The following is a 21,218-nucleotide window of genomic DNA, read 5'->3' as shown; positions in this document are numbered from 1 at the left end:
CTCGATACACCGGCCAGGGATTGTATCCATTCCCTCAGTCAGCATCTGGTGATTATTTCGCTCCCTGTGTCTGTGCTGGGGGAGCTGGGGATTGTTGTGTCACTGTGTGTGTGTCACTGTGTGTTGAGGGATCCAGGGTGGGGGTGAGAGAGCCCCCCCCCCCCCCCCCCCCTGCCTGGGCCTCTGGCTCTGTGTGTTCACTGTGTGTGTGTGTCTATTGTGACAGCAGCTTGTACTGGCTGGGTGGAGCTCTCAGCTGGCTGGAGAGTGAGGGTGTTATCTTTTACACTGTCTGGGGAGGGAAGGGGTTAACTTTTAGGAAGTCGGGGGGGGGGGGGGGGTGGTTCTTTGCATTGCCATCACTTTTATTTTTATAAAGTGGGAGAGAAATCCCCCCCCCCCCCCCCCCCGTGACTCCAAGCAAGGGTTGAAAAAAAGCAACAAGTTTTTCTGCACCCCCCCAATCTCACCAGGTTAGAGAAATCTGACACTGACCAATCAGCTGTCTAACTTGCCTTCCCAAATTCAAGGTAGAACGGATCGTGAGTGGTTTGTTTTTGTGTGAGCCCCATTTTGGGACCTGGGGCAGAGGTTGATTTCCCCCCTCAATCCATCAGTTGCAGCTTCCAACCTTCTGATTTCATTTTTTTTTTATTTAACCCGAGGGGGTGGGTGTGATTGGAAGGTTCAGCTGTTCTTGCTCCTCCTCCTGTTGTTACCGGATCTAGGTATCACTATCAACAGAGGAACTTTCTGCAATGGACAGCAATCCTCTCTCTCTCTCTCTCTGCTGCCTTTACAGTGGTGCGTTTTTATATGATTGGCAGCAAGCAAGGTTGTTCTGTGACTCTGATTGCCTCGCCTTTTGCCCTTAAGGCTTCAAGGAACTCCTGTGACTTTTGTGAGAGGAGAGAGATAGAAGGATTGAGCAATGTGGGGCCTTCTGTCTAGTCTGGGGCAGTGGAGGTGTGTGGTTTGATTTATTATTGTCACATGTATTAACGTACAGTGAAAAGTATTGTTACTTGCACGCTATACAGACAAAAACATACCATTCAGAGAGAAGGAAAGGAGAGCGTGCAGAATGTAGTGTCACAGTCATAGCTAGGGTGTAGAGAAAGATCAGCTTAATGCGAGGTAGGTCCATTCAAAAGTCTGACGGCAGCAGGGAAGAAGCTGTTCTTGAGTCGGTTGGTGCGTCACCTCAGACTTTTGTATCTTTTTCCCGAAGGAAGAAGGTGGAAGAGAGAGTGTCCGGGGTGCGTGGGGTCCTTAATTATGCTGGCTGCTTTGCCGAGGCAGTGGGAAGTGTAGACAGAGTCAATGGATGGGAGGCTGGTTTGTGTGATGGATTGGGCTTCGTTCACGACCTTTTGTAGTTCCTTGCGGTCTTGGGCAGAGCAGGAGCCATACCAAGCTGTGATACAACCAGAAAGAATGCTTTCTATGGTGCATCTGTAAATGTTGGTGAGAGTTGTGGCTAACATGCCAAATTTCCTTAGTCTTCTGATTTATATTTATATATGATTTCATATTTATCCTGCTGACACTAAGGGGCAATTTAGCACGGCCAATCAACCTAATCCGCACATCTTTCGGACTGTGGGAAGAAACTGGAACAACCGGAGGAAACCCACGCAGACACAGGGAGAATGTGCAGACTCCACGCAGACAGTGACCCAAGCTGGGAATCGAACCCGGGTCCCTGGCGCTGTGAGGCAGCAGTGCTAACCCACTGTGCCCCCGTGCCCGCCCAGAGCTTGGCATCCATGCAGCTGAAGGCACGACCACTAATTGGCAAACAAAGACATTGGGGGTGTGCAGGCAGGTAGGATCTCTGGTCTACATCAATTAATGACTTTGTCCATTCACAAGCGTTGCTATTAAAGCCCAACATTCATTGCCCATCTCCAATTGCCTTTGAGAAGGTGGTGGTGAGCCAGCTTCTTGAAGTGCTGCGGTCCCTGGGTTGTGGGTACACCCACAATGCTGTTAGGGCGGGAGTTCCGGGATTTTGACCCCTCCAGGGAGTGGGGTGGGGAGGAACCTGGTGATGTTCCCACGTGCTGACTGGCTTTGTCCTTCTAGGTGGTTACGGGTGAGAGTTTGGAGGATCTCTCAGAAGGTGTCACGGTGAGATGTTGCAGGCCATCTTGTGCTGGAGGGAGTGGATGTTTTGGATGCTGATCAAACTTTTATTTATTTGCTTTTTATTTATTAATGTCGCAAGTAAGCTTACATTAACAATTTACCGGTCCAGGCAGCGGGCGATCGAGGGGGCCATCCATCCTGACTGTCTGCCCCTCTACCGCGGCTACGTTCGTGGCCAGGTGTCCCTGGAGAGGGAGCATGCGGTGTCCACGGGCACGGTTGATGCCTTCCGCGCCCGTTGGGCATCGCAGGGGTTGGGGTGCGTTATTGACCCTGACGATCACATTTTAATTTGATGTCTTTCAGTTTCCTTTGTACTTTGATTTCTGTTCGGGCTGTTCCCCCTCCTTTTGGGGAGCTGCCCCTTCTACTTTGTCCTGACTTAATCTGAGTTTGTTTATTTGGTTTGACCTAAAAAGAGGGCGATGAAGTCACTGTGAAAATCCCCTGGTCGCCACACTCCTGTTCGGGTTACACTGAGGGAGAATTTAGCACGGCCAATGCACCCTAACCAGCACGTCTTACAACTTTGTCCTGGATGGTGTCGAGCTTCTGGAGTGGTCGGATCAATCAGTGGCCGTTAGTTTTTTTTTTAAATACAAAAGGTTTCAAGCTTTCAGCTAATTCTTGTTTGGAAGTAAAGAGTATTGTATAATCTGTCTGAAGCAGATAAACTTGTCGTGAATTAATGTCCCTTCCTTTCTATGATGCATGTAATATTTATTTGCAATCTGAAGTAAGCAGTGATGTGTAATGAAGCCGTTACACACAGGGCTGCCTTATCATGAAGATTAGGGCTGGTTAAATGCTGCAGTTAAGCTTATCTACTATTTTCTTTTCTCCCCTTCGGAAGATATGGGCGTCGCTGGCTGGGCCAGTATTTATTGCCCATCTAGGGTTGCCCTTGGACTGAGTGATTTGCCAGGCCAGTGGTTCGCACTGCGGTCTGCTGTGACGACCCCTCTCTCTCCAAAAATGATTCAAAATTCATGTAATTGAACCAAAACTGATCTTCGTCTCCCGCTCTGCGGTCAGCATCTCCAAGACCCGATGAGCCGCGGGCCTCCCGCCCGTGCGCTGCTTGGGAGAGCCGCATGTGCGCAGTTTAGATTTTATATGTTGGGCAGACCCATGACCAATGGGACTTGGAGCTGAAGACAAAGACCCCAGGCGCCCGCACAAAAAGCCAAAACTCCAAGAGGGTGCTTCTCCCTGGGAGAAGCGCGAGAGACAGGGAGAGGTTATAGAGGTTTGCAGCATGGAAACAGGCCCTTTGGCCCAACTTGTCCATGCTGCCCTTTTTTTTTAAACCCCTAAGCTAGTCCCAATTGCCCGCATTTGGCCCATATCCCTCTATACCCATCGTACCCATGTTAGAAAACGAAGTTCCCAATAAGGAGATCGAGAAAACAGAAGGTGTACCTCAAAATATTTCCATCGTATAGAGGTGTGTCGCGACACAGGTTGGGAATCATTGTGCCCGGCCATTTCAGAGGGCAGATAAGAGTCGACCACGTTGCTGTGGCTCTGGAGTCACATGTAGGCCAGACCGGGTAAGGACGGCAGATTTCCTTCCCTAAAGGACATTAGTGACCCAGATGGGTTTTTTCGACAATGGTTTCACGGTCATCAGTAGATTCTTAATTCCAGATTTTTATTGAATTCAAATTCCACCGTCTGCTGCGGTGGGATTCGAACCCGGGTCCCCAGAACATTACCCTGGGTCTCTGGAGTACTAGTCCAGTGACCATACCACTGCTCCACTGATAGGGTGACATATAGAATTCTAGAATATTGATTATTTGGCATATTGACTCTGACTTTGGAGGATTGTTTCCTGTATCGATAGTAGCCATGATGTGGAGATGCCGGCGTTGGACTGGGGTGGGCACAGTAAGAATTCTCGCAACAAAAAGTCCAACGTATTTATTTGGAATCACAAGCTTTCGGAACGCTGCTCCTTCTTCAGGACCTGATGAAAGAGCAGCGTTCCGAAAGCTTGTGATTCCAAATAAACCTGTTGGACTTTAACTTGGTGTTGTGAGACTTCTTACCATTTTTCCTGTACTTAATCCTGCTATGGTGAGTTTTTATCCTTTTTGCTCTGGTAAATGCAAAATATTTAGTGATCATTTCCAAATATTCTGTGTGGGTGTTTCTTGCAAATATTGGCACACTCCACCTTAACCTCTGGAAGGACGCCAGACTATAGAAGGGAAGTAACGGTGGTGTAGTTGCTGACACTATTAGTTAACAGCAGCACACATTTTAAAAATTCATCTCATCTCGGCACTGCCAAGAACTTGCTGAGATCCCTGATGGACACCAGGCTTCCCAAAAGCTTTCTGTTTTGATTTCAGAATTCAGGTGGCAATGTTGATTGCTAAACTCCCTAGATAGTCCCGGGTTCAGCTGATGTTCTGATCCGATCATAAATTGTACTGAACACCAGATAATTAAATATCCTTTGGACCACAAACTCCAGAGACTGCTTTTATCTGATTTTGCATGTGTACATTTTAAGTTAGCAGTACTGAACTTTGACCCCACAATGGTTACAGATACGCACGGGTTACGACACAAGCGCAGGCCATTCGGCCCAAGCAGTCGATGTTGGCCTTTAAATTTTTTATTCCATTCTTAAAGTTACAAAGGCAATGCTCAGAGTGGGTGGGGCAAACCCATGCTTGCTCCAAAAACCAAATTCAAAATTCAATTCAAGATCCCCACAAGGGAGACAGACAAGCTGACACGATGAGGCGTAGCACCCCATCTTCTGTTTAATCTGTCGTTTGACCTTAGCCAAAAGGCCGTATTTGCCCTGGCAATGCACAGCTGTTAATACTTAATCAGCAGTTCCACAGTGAATGTACTCAAGAGGCGGCTGGATATAGCACTTGGGGCAAATGAGATCAAGGTTATGTGGAAAAAGCAGGATTAGGCTATTGAGTTGGACGATCAGCCATGATCGTGATGAATGGCGGAGCAGGCTCGAAGGGCCGAATGGCCTCCTATCTTCTATGTTCCCATATGCCTTTGAGCTCATTTCCTACAATCACCCAAACCCAATCTTAAGCAACATTTACACCCATAGAACCCCTACAGTGCAGAAGGAGACCAGTCGGCCCATCGAGTCTGCACTGACTCTCTGAAATAGCATCTTGCCCAGGCCCACAATCCCTGTCCTCTCCCCGTAATCCAGCATAGCTAGTCCACCTAGTCTAGACATTTTGGGACACTAAGGGGCAATTTAGCACGGCCAGCCTACCTAACTCGCACATCTTTCGGCTGTGGGAGGAAACCGGAGCACCCGGAGGAAACCCATGCAGACACGGGGAGAACGTGCAGACTCCACACAGACAGTGACCCAAGCTGGGAATCGAACCCGGGTCCCTGGCGCTGTGAGGCAGCAGTGCTAACCACTGTGCCACCGGCCAGATCTGCTGCCAAAATGACTTTTCAATACACCTATAAATCTGTCTGTTTATCTCTATCTCTACCAAGTTTACTGAAAGCAGAGCCAGAGCATCTTGTCTGTAAAAGGCCTCCCTTCCCCAAAGCAAAACAATTGCAACAGTCTTGAACCTGAAAGACTTTTTTCTGTGATCTGTCCTCTGACTTGTGGAGGTTTACATTTTCAGATATCTTAAACCTGATGTGGAACACTTATAGACGAAGGAGGTGCAAAACACTTGTACTTTCCCTGTGTGTTGCTCTTAGTAATAAAATCCTGAATCTTTTGCTTACTTGATTTATTATTGTCACATGTATTAACATACAGTGAAAAGTATTGTTTCTTGCACGCTGTACAGACAAAGCATACCGTTCATAGAGAAGGAAAGGAGAGAGTGCAGAATGTAGTGTTACAGTCATAGCTAGGGTGTAGAGAAAGATCAACTTAATACGAGGTAGGTCCATTCAAAAGTCTGACGGCAGCAGGGAAGAAGCTGTTCTTGAGTCGGTTGGTACATTTTCCTCAGACTTTTGTATCTTTTTCCCGACGGAAGAAGGTGGAAGAGAGAATGTCCGGGGTGCGTGGGGTCCTTCATTATGCTGGCTGCTTTGCCGAGGCAAAGGGCAGTGTCGACAGAGTCAATGAATGGGAGGCTGGTTTGCGTGATGGACTGGGCTACTTTCACGACCCTTTTGTAGTTTCTTGCAGTCTTGGGCAGAGCAGGAGCCGATACCAAGCTGTGATACAACCAGAAAGAATGCTTTCTATGGTGCATCTGTAAAAGTTGGTGAGAGTCGTAGTGGAATTCAGCACAGCTCAAGAGAGAGTGGTTAGTATTCATTGTGTGGTATTGTGGAGGTCTCCGGATAAGGAGATTGTACCTGGGCTGTTTTGGATCTGAAGTGGACAACATTAGAATGAAATATTTGGCGTTGATATAGCAACTTCAAAAAAAGGACACCAGTTATTCAATTTCTCTTGAACTGTAGATGTCGGTCTGAGCATTGTAATGTCCGCAAACAGCAAAGGAACAATGAACATTGTTTTCATCATAGAATCCTTACAGTGCAGGAAGAGGCCAATCGGCCCATTGAGTTTGCACTCACTCTGTGACAGAGCATTTTACCCAGGCCCATCTCCCTCCGCCCTATTCCTGTAACCCCATGCAATTACTCTGCTAACCCCCCAACCTTTGCCTTCTGGGATCCTTTCCTTGCGAAGGAACACAGGGTCTTTAACACGTCTCCTTTCAAACGATCCCCACCTCACTCACCGTCAGCACCTCTGACCAGGACAGGCGCACTAGTCTGGATGTGTCTCGGGTCTATGGAGTGGAATTTGAACCCGTGATCTGCTGTCCATCCCTAATTGTCCTGGTGAGCTGCCTTCTCGAATGGCTGCCATCCCTGTGGTATAGTTACATCCTCAGTTAGGGAGGTCTCAGGAGTTTGACCAAGCTGCAGTTGAACCTATGCCACATGGACTGCAGCGATTCAAGAGGGCAGCTCACCACCACCTTGAGGGCGATTAGTGATGGGCTATAAATGCTGGCCCAGCATCCCTTGAATGAATAAAAAACTAACACTCACTATCTAGGCTTGCGTGTGGTCAAAATGCCACATTGCTCAGATGTGAATGGAACTTTTTGATTTGATTTATTATTGTCACATGTATTAACATACAGTGAAAAGTATTGTTTCTTGCGCGCTATACAGACAAAACATACCGTTCATAGAGAAGGATATGAGTGTGCACAATATAGAGTTAGTCATAGCTAGGGTGTAGAGAAAGATTTTAAAGAGTGTCTTTAAGACAGATAGGTTCTTGATTAATAAGGGGATCAGGGGTTATGGGGAAAAGGCAGGAGAATGGGGATGAGAAAAATATCAGCCATGATTGAATGGCGGAGCAGACTCGATGGGCCGAGTGGCCTAATTCTGCTCGTTTGTCTTATGTTCTTACTGCGTACGGTTTTGGTTCCTTTGCCTTAAAAAGGAAGTAGTAATATTGGAGACAGTTTCATTTGATTTATTATTGTCACATATTGGCATTGCAGTGAAAAGTATTGTTTCTTGCACGCTGTACAGACAGAGCATACCGTACATAGAGAAGGTAAAGAGAGAGTGCAGAATGTGGTGTTACAGTCATAGCTAGGGTGTAGAGATAGATCAACTTAATGCGAGGTAGGTCCATTCAAAAGTCTGACGGCAGCAGGGAAGTTCTTGAGTCGGTTGGTACGTGACCTCAGACTTTTGTATCTTTTTCCCGACGGGAGAAGATGGAAGAGAGAATGTCCGGGGTGCGTGGGGTCCTCGATTATGCTGGCTGCTTTGCTGAGGCAGCGGGAAGTGTAGACAGAGTCAATGGATGGGAGGCTGGTTTGAGTGATGGAATGGACTGCACCCCATTGTGGGGACAATTGGAAGAGGGATGAAGCAAATGGCAAGTGGATGGAATATCCACAGAATCCCTGCATGGCAGAAGGAGGCCATTCGGCCCATCGAGTCTGCAACGACCGCAATCCCACCTAGGTCCTATCCCTGCAACGTCATGCGTTTGACCTAGCTAGTCGCCCTGACACTAAGGGACAATTTAGCACGGCCAATGCACCTAACTTGCACATCTTTGGACTGTGGGAGGAAACCGGAGCAACCGGAGGAAACCCACGCAGACACGGGGAGAATGTGCAAACTTCACACAGACAGTGACCTGAGGCCAGAATTGAACCTGGGTCCCTGGCGCTGTGAGGCAGCCGTGCGAAACACTGTGCCACCCTCACAGGTGGCATATTCTTGTAGCGCTGAGTGTGAATTTTGACTGACGGACAAACTAACTCTGCCTTTTTTTTTCTTAGGTAGAAAATGGGGAAGGATTATTATAAAATCCTGGGCATTAATAAAGGAACAGCAGAAGAAGATATCAAGAAGGCGTACAGAAAGCTAGCCCTTAAGTACCATCCTGACAAGAACAAATCTCCAGACGCGGAGGATAAGTTCAAGGAAATTGCTGAGGCTTATGATGTACTGAGTGACCCCAAGAAACGGGAAATCTACGACCAATTTGGAGAGGAAGGTAAGCCAGAATGTAATCCGGGTTCCTCTTTGGAGGGTGCTGTCTGACTTGAGTTGCACCACAACAGTTCCAGGAACAGAAATGACCAGGTTGAATAGCAGCTGGTGATCAGGGATCTGATGAATGGCAGGTGGCAAAGATCCACTAGACCACAAGGTGGTTGCCCTTCAGTTGAGACTTGAATCTACAACATCCTTGAGACTATATGGAACAGGATGTCTCCATGTCAAGTGGCCGGCATTTGGATTGGGTAGGGTATTGGAGCTGTGGAAGCAGGAACCAGTTGAATGGTGCAACAAGGGGAGGTGGGAAGAGCGTTGGCTATTTTGGGATGAATGAATGGAGATGGGCCAAATGGCCTCCCTCATTCGCAATTAACCGGTGGCTTCCAGTATGGAGAATCACAGAATCCCCACAGTGCAGATAGCGGCCATTCGGTCCATCGAGTCTGCATTGACAACAATCCCACCCTATCCCTGTAACCTCACGTATTTTACCGTAGCTAGTCCCCCCTGATACTAAGGGTCAGTTTAGCACGGCCAATCCACCTAACCTGCACATCTTCGGAGTGTGGGAGGAAACCGGAGCACCCGGAGGAAACCCACGCAGACACTGGGAGAATGTGCAAACTCCGCACAGACAGTGACCCAAGTCGGGAAGCGAACCCGGGTCCCTGGCGCTGTGAGGCAGCCGTGCTAACCACTGTGCCACCCTGATGTGATCAGCTGTTAGAGCAGCCTTTTAAATATATAACAATGTAATTGGCTTCAAAGCACTTTGGGATATCCCGAGGATATGAAAGTGTCTATTTAACTGCATAGGCGGCACGGTAGCACAGTGGTTAGCACTGCTGCCTCACAGCGCCAGGAATCCGGGTTCGATTCCCGGCTTGGGTCACTGCCTGTGTGGGGTCTGCACGTTCTCCCCGTGTCTGCGTGGGTTTCCTCCGGGTGCTCCGGTTTCTTTCCAGAGTCTGAAACATGTGCTGGTTTTGATTTGATTTTATCATTGTCACATGTATTAGTATACAGTGAAAAGTATTGTTTCTTGCGCGCAATACAGACAAAGCATACCGTTCATAGAGAAAGAAAGGAGAGAGTGCAGAATGTAGTGTTACAGTCATAGCTAGGGTGTAGAGAAAGATCAACTTGGTGCGAGGTAGGTGAATTGGCCGTGCTAAATTCTCCCTCAGCGTTACCCGAACAGGCGCCGCAGTGTGGCGACTAGGGGATTTTCACAGTAACTTCATTGCAGTGTTAATGTAAGCCTACTTGTGACACTAATAAATAAACTTAGTTTCTTTATTTGACCCTTTTCCCAGCACAGTAATGTCTGTCACTAATGGCAGAGCTCTCGGCTTTGCACTGACAGAGATCAGCTAACCTGGTATTGACCTGAAATTCAACCTTGAACCCTCCTGCTCTCTGACCCTCTGGCGTCGCAAGTCTCGCATCAGGAGGGTTACCCGCGGGCTTTATCCTGGTGAGCCTGTCTCTGAATGGCCGTCCCTTTGATTGTTGAATGCTGATGACTCAGTTTGCCCGTGCTGGTCAGCACTTGGAAACAAAAAGAGGCTGCTTCCTTCTTTCAGGGAAGGTTCTGGTCCATACCAGCTGAATGTGTGTGAATAATTCCCCCCCCCCCCCTTACCCCCAACCCATGGTAATATTTCTCATTGTAACTCGCCTTCCTGGGTACGGAGTTGTGTTTCACTCGAGCTCTGACCTGTGAAGTAGGCAGCATGGGGAAGTATCATCTATGCATGTTCAATATATACTGCCTGAAACAATACTTTTCACTGTGTACTAATACATGCCTGATGTATACTGCCTGATCCTGGGACTTTCCCCTGGAGCGTAGGAGGCTGAGGGGTGACCTTATTGAGGTCGATAAAATAATGAGGGGCACAGATCATCAGCTAGATAGTCAATATATTTTCCTTAAGGTAGGGGAGTCTAAAACTAGAGGGCATAGGTTTAAGGTGAGAGGGGAGAGATACAAAAGGGTCCAGAGGGACAATTCTTTCACACACAGGGCGGTGACTGTCTGGAACGACCCCAGGGTGCCTTTTGAGTAAAGCGCACACACTACTAGGATGATAGGCCTTAATAGTTTGATGGAGCAGGTTCTTGGTTATTTGCATCAGGTTATGCAGTTTGTGAATTCTGTATTGTAGTAGAGACGGGTACAATTTTGTAATTTAAAAAGCATTTAGACAGTTACATGGGTAAGATGGGTATAGAGGGATGTGGGCCAAACGCAGGCAATTGGGATTAGCTTAGTGATTTAAAAGAAAAAAGGGGCGGCATGGACAAGTTGGGCCGAAGGGCCTGTTTCCATGCTGTAAACCTCTCTGACTCTCTAGCACAGTGGCGGAGCTGATAGCAATGACTGGGGAAGATAGGAGAAAGAAAGAGGAGACCATTCAGCCCCTCCAAACCCATTCTGCTATTCAGTTCGATCATGGTTGATCTGTATCAGGACTCCCATTTATCTGCCTTGGCTTCAGATCCCTAACAAAAAAACTGTTACTCAGCTCTGAATATTGAATTTTTTTTCCAATTGTCCCCATCCCTGCACTGTACCAAATTTCCAATACCCTTTATGTGAAGAGGCGCTGATGTCAGCTCTTAGTGGTCTGGCTTTAATCTTAAGGAGTTGTGTGCTGTGTACACATTGGAAAGTCCACCTGGGTATTGAGTGACAATCTCCCTTGGTCATATAGCTCGCCAACGTTGGTTAGGCCAACCAGGAAGAATGGGCAGGAGGTTGTAGCCTCTGGAGCTCTGTTCCAGCAAGCAATGGATACTCAGCGAGACCTTGGCGTCCTCGTGCATCAGTCGCTGAAAGTAAGCGCGCAGGTACAGCAGGCAGTAAAGAAGGCAAATGGTATGTTGGCCTTCATAGCGAGAGGATTTGAGGATAGGGATAGGGATGTTTTACTGCAATTGTACAGGGCGTTGGTGAGGCCACACCTGGAGTATTGTGTGCAGTTTTGGTGTCCTTATCTGAGGAAGGATGTCTTTGCTATAGAGGGAGTACAGCGAAGGTTTACCCGGCTGATTCCTGGGATGGCAGGTCTGTCCTATGAGGAGAGACTAAGTCGGTTAGGATTATATTCACTGGAGTTTAGAAGAGTGAGAGGGGATCTCATAGAAACTTATAAAATTCTAACAGGGTTAGACAGGGTAGATTCAGAAAGAAAGTTCCCGATGGTGGGGGAGTCGAGAACTAGGGGGTCATAGTTTGAGGGTAAGGGGTAAACCTTTTAGAACTGAGGTGAGGAGAAATTTCTTCACCCAGAGGGTGGTGAATGTGTGGAATTCACTACCACAGGAAATAGCTGAGGCCAAAACGTGTGATTTCAAGAAGAAATTAGATACAGCTCTTGGGGCTAAAGGGATCGAGAGTTATGGAGGGAAGGGGGGGGATCAGGATATTGAACTTGATGATCAGCCATGATCATAATGAATGGTGGAGCAGGCTCGAAGGGCCGAATGGCCTCCTCCTGCTTCTAGTTTCTACGTTACCTCCTCACCAAAAGAGAAGGGCAGGAAAAGACCATGGGCACCGTCTGAAATCCTCCAGCACGTTGAAGGACAATTGGACCAACACTGGATCTTTGCCACCAGCTGGTAATAAACACGGTCATTTCTGTTACTGTCGCGACATAACCCGAGTCCAAAGGTTCAGGTAGCGCCATCTAAGCAGGAGGTCCTCCAAGACCAGGCGACACACACCTCCTCACTCTCGCATTCACTCACAGCTTGCCCTGTTTGAACACTTGTTGGATGGAGTTTTAGGGAGGTCCTTTCTTCATGCTGTTGAGTCGAGGATGATTAAATGCACCATCAGAACACCCAGTTTTGGTGCGCCCGGTAACTACAGATGATTGGCAATGATTATATGTTTAACTTAGTCCCAGGACTTCAGGGCACTTTGCTCTCAGTCTCGTGTCTGTTCCAGACCACAGGTTGCCTATGTTTATTGTATTAAATTTTAGAAATTGCAGAGATAAAATACTGGAAGTGTTTTAATGTTTTTCTAGATAACAACTCAATCCCTCCTCATTGAGGCTGAATCAGGATGTCTGCAACATGTTTGACCCCAGCATGACCTTGTTTGACCCCAACATTGGCTCCCATTTTCTCTCTCTCTCTCTCTCTCTCTCCAACATTCTCACTCTGTGCCCCTCCTTTAGTTTATCTGCTGCTGAGTCCGGCAGCCGTGTCTTTTGTTACCTCCCAGACTCGATAGTTCCAATGCTCCCCAACCTTCATAACTCTGATCTCCATCCAGTGCTCGGTTCACCCTTCATCCCGGTGCTCGCCGATCTACAGATCGGCCTTCCCGGCCGGCAACGCGTTTTGAAGCCTTGCCCCACGCGCTTAAACCCCTTTGTGGCCACACCTTCCCCCCCCCCCCCCATCTCTGGATACTCGTAGGATGGTACAGTGCAGAAGAGGCCCTTCAGCCCGACCGTCTCCCACCAACTCTTGTGTGTTCCTCTGACCTCTGCACTCTTACACAGCTGTGTTTTCTTCTGCTGTGCAATTGGTGGCTGTGCCTCCAGCTGTCGTGGCTCTAAAGCTCTGCGCCGCTCACTGGAACTGTGTTAAGATGTACATTATGTATGCTAATCCGAGCTTTTAGTCTCCTTTGAGTCAGTGTTTGCTTCCTGGTGAGGTAGGATCATAGAATCCCTACAGTGCAGAAGGAGGAGGCCTTTCGGCCCATCGAACCAGCACTGACAACAATCCCACCCTGGCCCTATCCCCCCCCCCCCCCCCCCCCCCCCCCCCCCCCCGGCCCCGTTGAACTCCTTCTACTGAGCATCATTTTAAATTAACACATCAGAAAGCGAAAGAGGATTACTTGAGAGAGAGGGACCAGCAGGAACTAGTCCTAATACAGACTGGATCCAAACTTTGGACAGGACTGACCTGAACAGATAACTGGTACTACAATATGTGAATTCTTATCTGTTATTGAAAGAGCCAGGCACACACAGTCTCCGACTTACATAAACAATTGGCAGCTGTGTGGCCCTGAAAGCTTTAGGATAGATCATCATAGAATCCCTACAGTGCAGAAGGAGGCCATTCAGCCCATCGAGTCTGCACCGACCACAATCCCACCCAGGCCCTATTCCCATAACCCCATGTGTTTACCCTACTAATCCCCTTACACTAGGGGCAATTTAGCACGGCCAATCCACCTAACCCGCACATCTTTGGGAGGAAATCGGAGCACCCGGAGGAAACCCTTTTGTTTAGTCGTTACTGCTAACATGGTATTTTCAAATGCAGTCAATTTCTAAGCTCATCCCAGAATTCCCAGCTGAGAATGTGGCCAAGTTAGCTTTAAAGCTTGGCAGAGTTAGTTACACAGACAGAGATACCTTTAAAGTGAAGCCTTTTAATTGAAGCAAACCATACAAAGGATCCCACAAGCCGCCACCACTGATCCCGCAAGGGGCAGCACGGTGCCAGTGGTTGGCACTGCTGCCTCAGCGCCAGGGACCCAGGTTCAATTCCGGTCTCTGGTCACTGTCTGTGTGGAGTTTGCACGTTCTCCCCGTGTCTGCGTGGGTTTCCTTTGGGTGATCTGGTTTCCTTTCTCAGTCCAAAGATGTGCAGGTTAGGTTGATTGGCCATGCTAAGTTGTCCCTTAGTGTCAGGGGGGGGGGTGAGCAGGGTAAACATGTGGAGTTACGGGAATAGGGCCTGGGTGGGACTGTGGTCTGTATGGACTCGATGGGCCGAATGGCGGCCTCCTGCACTGTAGGGTGACTATGATTCCATGATTCACTGCTGCCTCACAGCGCCAGGGGCTCGGGTTCCATACCTGGCTTGGGTCACTGTCTGTGTGGAGTTTGCACGTTCTCCCCGTGTCTGCGTGGGTTTCCTCTGGGTGCTCCGGTTTCCTTTCTCAGTCCAAAGATGTGCGGGTTAGGTGGATTGGCCATGCTAAAATTGCCCCTTAGTGTCAGGGATTAGCAGGGTGAATATGTGGGGTTAGGGGAATAGGGCCTGGGTGGGATTGTGGTCGGTGCTGACTCGATGGGCCAAATGGCCTCCTCCTGCACTGTAGGGTGTCTATGATACTCAGGTGTCTATGTTGAAACCCGACCTTTCTCATTAGTTCCCCGTCTGATTGAGTGATGTTCTCATTGTTGATTCTGGTTGTTTTCTATCTTCAATCCCGCCCCCCCCCCTCTCTGTTTTAGGGTTGAAGGGAGGTGGCGCTGCAGGTCCCAATGGCACCAATTTCCAGTACACATTCCATGGAGACCCCCACGCCGTCTTTGCGGAGTTCTTTGGTGGGAGGAATCCCTTCGACATGTTCTTCGGACAGCGGAACGGCGAGGAGGACATGGAGATTGATGACGACCCGCTGAGCTCCTTCAGCGGCTTCAACATGGGCGGAATGGGCAACATGGGTGGCATGCCCGGCTTTCACCGGACGCGGGGCTCTGCCAGGAAGCAGGACCCGCCCGTCACCCACGATCTGAAAGTCTCCCTGGAGGAGATTTTTTCCGGCTGCACCAAGAAGATGAAGATCCGGCGGAAGCGGCTGAACCCTGACCGGCACACGTCAAGGCAGGAAGACACCATCCTCACCATCGAGATCAAGAAGGGCTGGAAGGAGGGGACAAAGATCACCTTCCCGAAGGAAGGGGATGAAACTGCCAACAACATTCCCGCTGATATCATCTTCGTTCTAAAGGACAAGCCGCACCCAGTCTTCAAGCGGAGCGGATCCGATATCATCTACCAAGCCAAGATCAGCCTCCGAGAGGTCAGTGCTCCCCTATTGCTTTCTGATTTGTTTGTGTGGTGTTGACACCAAGAGCATGGAGAGGGTGTGGAGGAGGTTCCCATGTATGGAGCGTACTCAGATGGTTCCCCATGGGATTCCCATGGTTAGGTAGCTTCTCACGTGTCAGTGCAGACCACAGCAATCCGAGGGCCGGGGAAGGTCGGGGAAAGGCCAAGAACTTTTTTAAAAAACCATTTGTTTTAAAACATAAATTGTAGAATGATTCCGCACAGGATGCAGTCCAACATGCCTGCGCCAGCTGCTTGCAAGAATCGTCCATGGTGAGTCAATGGCCTTGTGATATTATCGCTAGACCATTAATCCAGAAACTCAGCCAATGCCCTGGGGACCCGGGTTCGAATCCCGCCATGGCAGCTGGTGGAATTTGAATTCAATAAAAAATACCTGGGATTAAGAATCTACTGACGTCCATGACACCATTGCCGATTGTCGGAAAAACCCATTTGGTTCACGATGGCCTGTATCGCCCCCTGCTGTGCTGAATTATTCTACAATTTCTGTTTTAAAATAAATGGTTTTTTAAAAAGTTCTTGGCCTTTCCCCTCCTCGATTCCACTAGGATGCTACCGGGACTTTATGGTTTGGGTTAAAAGGAGAGGCTGGATAGACTGGGACTTTTTTCTCTGGAGCGTAGAAGGCTGAGGGGTGATCTCATAGAGGTCTATAAAATAATGAGGGGCACAGATCAGCTAGATAGTCAACATCTTTTCCCAAAGGTAGGGGAGTCTAAAACTAGAGGGCATAGGTTTAAAGGGGAGAGATACAAAAGGGTCTAGAGGGGAAATGTTTTCACACAGAGGGTGGTGAGTGTCTGGAACAAGCTGCCAGAGGTGGGTACAATTTTGTCCTTTAAAAAGCATTTAGATACTTACATGGGTACAATGGGTATAGAGGGATATGGGCCAAATGCAGGCAATTAGGATTAGCTTAGGGGTTTTAAAAAAAAAAGGGAGGCATGGACAAGTTGGGCCGAAGGGCCTGTTTCCATGCTGTAAACCTCTGACTCTGTGCGGGTTCAGTTATGGAGCGGACTCAGATGGTTCCCCATGGGATTCCCATGGTTAGGTAGTTTCTCGCGTGTCAGTGCAGACCACAGCAATCCGAGGGCTGGAGAAGGTCGGGGAAAGGCCAAGAACCTTTTAAAAAACCATTTGTTTTAAAGTATAAATTGTAGAATGATTCCGCACAGGATGCAGTCCAACATGCCTGCGCCAGCTGCTTGAAAGAGTTGTCCATGAGGAGGCGATGGCCTAGTGATATTATCGCTAGACTATTAACCCAGAAACTCAGCCAATGTTCTGGGGACCCGGGTTCAAATCCCGCCACGGCAGCTGGTGGAATTTGAATTCAATGAAAAATATCTGGAATTCAGAATCTACTGATGACCCTGAAACCATTGTTGGAAAACCCCACCTGGTTCACTAATGTCCTTGGGGGTTAAAAGGCCTCTTCAGCACTCTGTGATTCGTGGAGCACCGGAAGGTGACGGGCACAGTTCATTGAGGCTTTCAAAACTAGGAGAACATTTGAATCTGGTGAGAAAACCGTTTCCACTGGCGAGAGGGACGGTAACCCGAAGGACATGTTTCAATTAATTAGCTAAATAAACATGGGCATTGAGAGTTTGTTTTTATGCCGTTACGATCTGGAGCCTGCTGCCCACAAGGAGGTGGAAGCAGATTCAATAGTAAGTGGAGTTGGGTAAATACTGAGGATTAGTTGCAGTAAGAAGTCTCTCAACACCAGGTTAAAGTCCACCAGGTTTATTTGATAGCACGAGCTTTTGGAGCGCTGCTCCTTCATCATAGAAACCCTACAGTGCAGAAGGAGGCCATTCGGCCCATCGAGTCTGCACCGACCACAATCCCACCCAGGCCCTACCCCCACATATTTACCCGCTAATCCCCCTAACCTATGCATTTTAGGATTCTAAGGGGCAATTTTTAACCTGGCCAATCAACCTAACCCGCACATCTTTAGACTGTGGGAGGAAACCGGAGCACCCGGAGGAAACCCACGCAGACACGAGGAGAATGTGCAAACTCCACACAGACAGTGACCCGAGCCGGGAATCGAACCCGGGACCCTGGAGCTGTGAAGCAGCAGTGCTAACCACTGCGCTACCGTGAGTGTAAGATGATGAAGGAGCTAAGATGATGAAGGAGCTCACCTGATGAAGGAGCAGTGCTCCGAGAGCTCGTGCTACCAAATAAACCTGTTGGACTTTAACCCGGTGTTGTGAGACTTCTTACGGTGCCCACCCCAGTCCAACTCCGGCAACTCCTCATCGAGGATTGTTGGGCTGTGGAGAATGAGGTTCCGATTATATTTTTCAGTCATTTGTGGGACGTGGGTGTCGCTGGCTGGGCCAGCATCTGTTGCCCGTCCCTCGTTACCAGAGGGCAGTTGAGAGTCAACCACATTGCTGTGGCTCTGGAGTCACATGTAGGCCAGACCGGGTAAGGACGGCAGATTTCCTTTCCTAAAGGGACATTAGTGAACCAGATGGATTTTTCCGACAATGGTTTCATGGCCATCAGTAGATTCTTAACTTCAGATATTTTTTATTGAATTCAAATTTCACCATCTGCCGTGGTGGGATTCAAACCCGGGTCTCCAGAACATGAGCTGAGTTTCTGGATTAATAGTCTAGCGATAATACCACGAGGCCATTGCCTCCCCTTGGATAACTCTTTCAAGCAGCACGATGGCCTGTATCGCCCCCTGCTGTGCTGAATTATTATACAATTTTTGTTTTAAAATAAATGTTTTTTAAAAAATTCTTGGCCTTTCCCCCACCTTGATTCCATTAGGATGCTACCGGGACTTGATGGTTTGGGTTATAAGGAGAGGCTGGATAGACTGGGACTGTTTTCTCTGGAGCGTAGAAGGCTGAGGGGTGACCTTATAGAGGTCTATAAAATAATGAGGGGCGTAGATCAGCTAGATAGTCAACATCTTTTCCCAAAGGTAGGGGAGTCTAAAACTAGAGGGCATAGGTTTAAAGGTGAGAGGGGAAGAGATACAAAAAGGTCCAGAGGGGCAACTTTTTCAGAGGGTGGTGAGTGTCTGGAACAAGCTGCCAGAGGTAGTGGTAGAGGTGGGTACAATTTTGTCTTTTAAAAAGCAGTTAGACAGTTACATGGGTACGATGGGTATAGAGGGATATGGGCCAAATGCGGGCAATTGGGACTAGCTTCGGGATTTTAAAGAAAAAGGGTGGCATGGACAAGTTGGGCCGAAGGGCCTGTTTCCATGCTGTAAACCTCTATGATCTTCTCCAGCTCTGTTGGAACGCTGTGTTCTCCCAGTCCTGACCTTTAGGGTGGCAATGATTTTCATTATCATTTTAATGGTGGCCATGCCTTCAGCTGCCAACACCCTAAGCCCTGGAATTCCTTCCATAAACCTGCCTGCCTTTCTACCCCTCTTTCATTCTTTAAGATGTTTCTTAAAACTCATCTTTTTGACGTACCCTAAAATCACCTTGTCTTATATTTCTGTTTTAGAGTCATAGAGGTTTACAGCATGGAAACAGGCCCTTCAGCCCAACTTGTCCATGCTGCCCAGTTTGTACCGCTAAGCTAGTCCCAATTGCCCGCGTTTGGCCCCTATCCCTCTATACCCATCGTACCCATGTAACTGTCTAAACGCTTTTTAAAAAGACAAAATTGTACCCGCCTCTACTACTACCTCTGGCAGCTTGTTCCAGACACTCACCACCCTCTGTGTGGAAAACATTGCCCCTCTGGACCCTTTTGTATCTCTCCCCTCTCACCTTAAAACATATACCCTCTAGTTTTAGACTCTCCTACCTTTGCCAAGACTTTCCCAAGATTTTCCGAATGCTTCTGTGCAGCAGCCTAGGATGTGTTACTGTGATAGAATCATAGAATCAGTATAGGAGGCCATTCTACCCATCGAGTCTGCACTAACTCTGTGACAGAGTATTTTACCCAGGCCTGCACTCTGCCCTACCTCTGTAACCCCATCATTTATTCCACTAATTCCCTTAACCTGCAAATCTTGGGATGCAATTAGGGACAATTTAGCATGGCCAATCCACCTAACCCACACATCTTTGGACTGTGGGAGGAAACCAGAGCACCCGGAGGAAACCCACGCAGACACGGGGAGAACGTGCGAACTCCGCACAGACAGTCGCTCAAGGCAGGAATTGAACCTGGGTCCCTGGTGCTGTGAGGCAGCAGTGCCACTGTGATTTGATTTATTATTGTCACATGTATTAGGATGCAGTGAAAAGTATTGTTTCCTGCGTGCTATACAGACAAAGCATACCGTTCATAGAGGAGGAAATGAGAGAGTGCAGCATGTAGTGTTACAGTCATAGCTAGGGTGTAGAGAAAGATCAACTTAATGCAAGGTAGGTCCATTCAAAAGTCTGACGGCAGCAGGGAAGAAGCTGTTCTTGAGTCGCTTGGTACGTGACCTCAGACTTTTGTATCTTTTTCCCGAGGGAAGAAGGTGGAAGAGAGAATGTCTGGGGTGCGTGGGGTCCTTAATTATGCTGGCTGCTTTTCCGAGACAGCGGGAAGTGTAGACAGAGTCAATGGATGGGAGGCTGGTTTGCGTGATGGACTGGGCTTCATTCACGACCTTTTGTAGTTCCTTGCAGTCTTGGGCAGAGCAGGAGCCCCATACCAAGCTGTGGTACAACCAGAAAGAATGCTTTCTAAAAACGTTGGTGAGAATCGTAGTGGACATGCCAAATTTCCTTAGTCTTTTTCCGTGCCTCCCCTGTGAGCTGTCTGTGTTGTACAAATGCAGGTTGTTGAGAGGCTTTGCTAACCTATCTATTCCTTTTGGTTGCCTAGGCGCTATGCGGTTGCACATTATCAATTCCAACCCTGGATAAGAAAACCCACATGATGGCATTCAAGGATGTCATCCAGCCAGACTCGCAGAGAAGGATAGCCTCCGAGGGATTGCCAATGCCAAAGCAGCCAGACCGACGCGGCGACCTGGTGATCGAGTTTCACGTGCGTTTCCCCGAATCCCTGTCGAATGCAACAAAGGACAAACTCAAGGAACTCTTGCCACTGTAACTGCTCCAGAAACCTTGGGAGTCTGGTGATTGTGGGATGGGGGAAGGAGAGAAAGGAAATTGTATTTTAGTGGACTGTAACTGCTAGGCTGTGATCTTTTAGTCATCCCACATGGACATTTACTGTTGGGCAAGTTGCTTAATGGGTCTATTTTTAAAATCTATATTCCAATCTTTACATAATTGCAAACTGTCGGTACACAGATTATACCTTCACCACACTGCAGCCTCAACTGCCCACTCCTGTATGTTTCTGTTGTCCAATGTAAATAATGCATTCATTTGTAACCAAAAATAATATGCGACATAAATAGTATTGACCATTCTATTCAGATATCGTCTGTCTGTAACTTGTTACCTTTGTTAAAACAATAAATAATTTTTCTTCATTTTTCTCAAACTATTACATTGGTTTTTCAGTTCTGTGCCACAGTGTCTGTGTGGAGTTTGCACATTCTCCCCCGTGTCTGTGTCGGTTTCCTCCCACACTCCAAAGATGTGTGGGTTAGGTTGATTGGCCGTGCTAAATCTCCCCGGGATGTGTAGGTTAGAGGGATTAGCGGGTAAATGTGTAGGGGTTACAGGGTTGGGGCCTGGGTGGGATTGTGGTTGGTGCAAACACGATGGGCTGAC

General features: G+C 48.1%; 1 protein-coding gene across 4 annotated transcripts; it reads left to right on the top strand.

Moving 5' to 3' along the window:
- On the top strand, positions 1–20,989 carry LOC144490231 (dnaJ homolog subfamily B member 1-like). 4 transcript variants are annotated; one of them, XM_078208023.1, is made up of 5 exons: positions 1,231–1,467; positions 2,571–2,730; positions 8,460–8,677; positions 14,907–15,478; positions 20,356–20,989. In XM_078208023.1, exons 3-5 carry the CDS (start codon positions 8,467–8,469, stop codon positions 20,584–20,586), a joined length of 1,014 nt encoding a protein of 337 aa, XP_078064149.1. In that variant the 5' UTR covers positions 1,231–1,467; positions 2,571–2,730; positions 8,460–8,466; the 3' UTR covers positions 20,587–20,989. The 4 variants fall into 4 exon arrangements, with proteins under 4 accessions (XP_078064152.1, XP_078064151.1, XP_078064149.1 ...); XM_078208024.1 differs by lacking the exon at positions 2,571–2,730 and adding an exon at positions 2,089–2,133 and having other exon boundaries at positions 20,356–20,988; XM_078208026.1 differs by lacking the exons at positions 1,231–1,467; positions 2,571–2,730 and adding an exon at positions 1–48 and having other exon boundaries at positions 20,356–20,988.
- Positions 20,990–21,218: the final 229 nt, after the last annotated feature.

This window comes from Mustelus asterias, unplaced genomic scaffold, assembly GCF_964213995.1.
Source record: "Mustelus asterias unplaced genomic scaffold, sMusAst1.hap1.1 HAP1_SCAFFOLD_3046, whole genome shotgun sequence".
NCBI lineage: Eukaryota > Metazoa > Chordata > Chondrichthyes > Carcharhiniformes > Triakidae > Mustelus > Mustelus asterias.
The sequence above is the reverse complement of the archived record's forward strand: the minus strand, read 5'-3'. Positions and strand labels throughout refer to the sequence as shown.

Excerpts from the sequence above, each read along its gene's own strand:
- LOC144490231 (XM_078208023.1), top strand. The coding sequence starts at position 8,467 with ATGGGGAAGGATTATTATAAAATCCTGGGCATTAATAAAGGAACAGCA. Across the intron at positions 8,678-14,906 it reads CGACCAATTTGGAGAGGAAG|GGTTGAAGGGAGGTGGCGCT; the intron begins GTAAGCCAGAAT and ends TCTCTGTTTTAG. Across the intron at positions 15,479-20,355 it reads CCAAGATCAGCCTCCGAGAG|GCGCTATGCGGTTGCACATT; the intron begins GTCAGTGCTCCC and ends TTGGTTGCCTAG.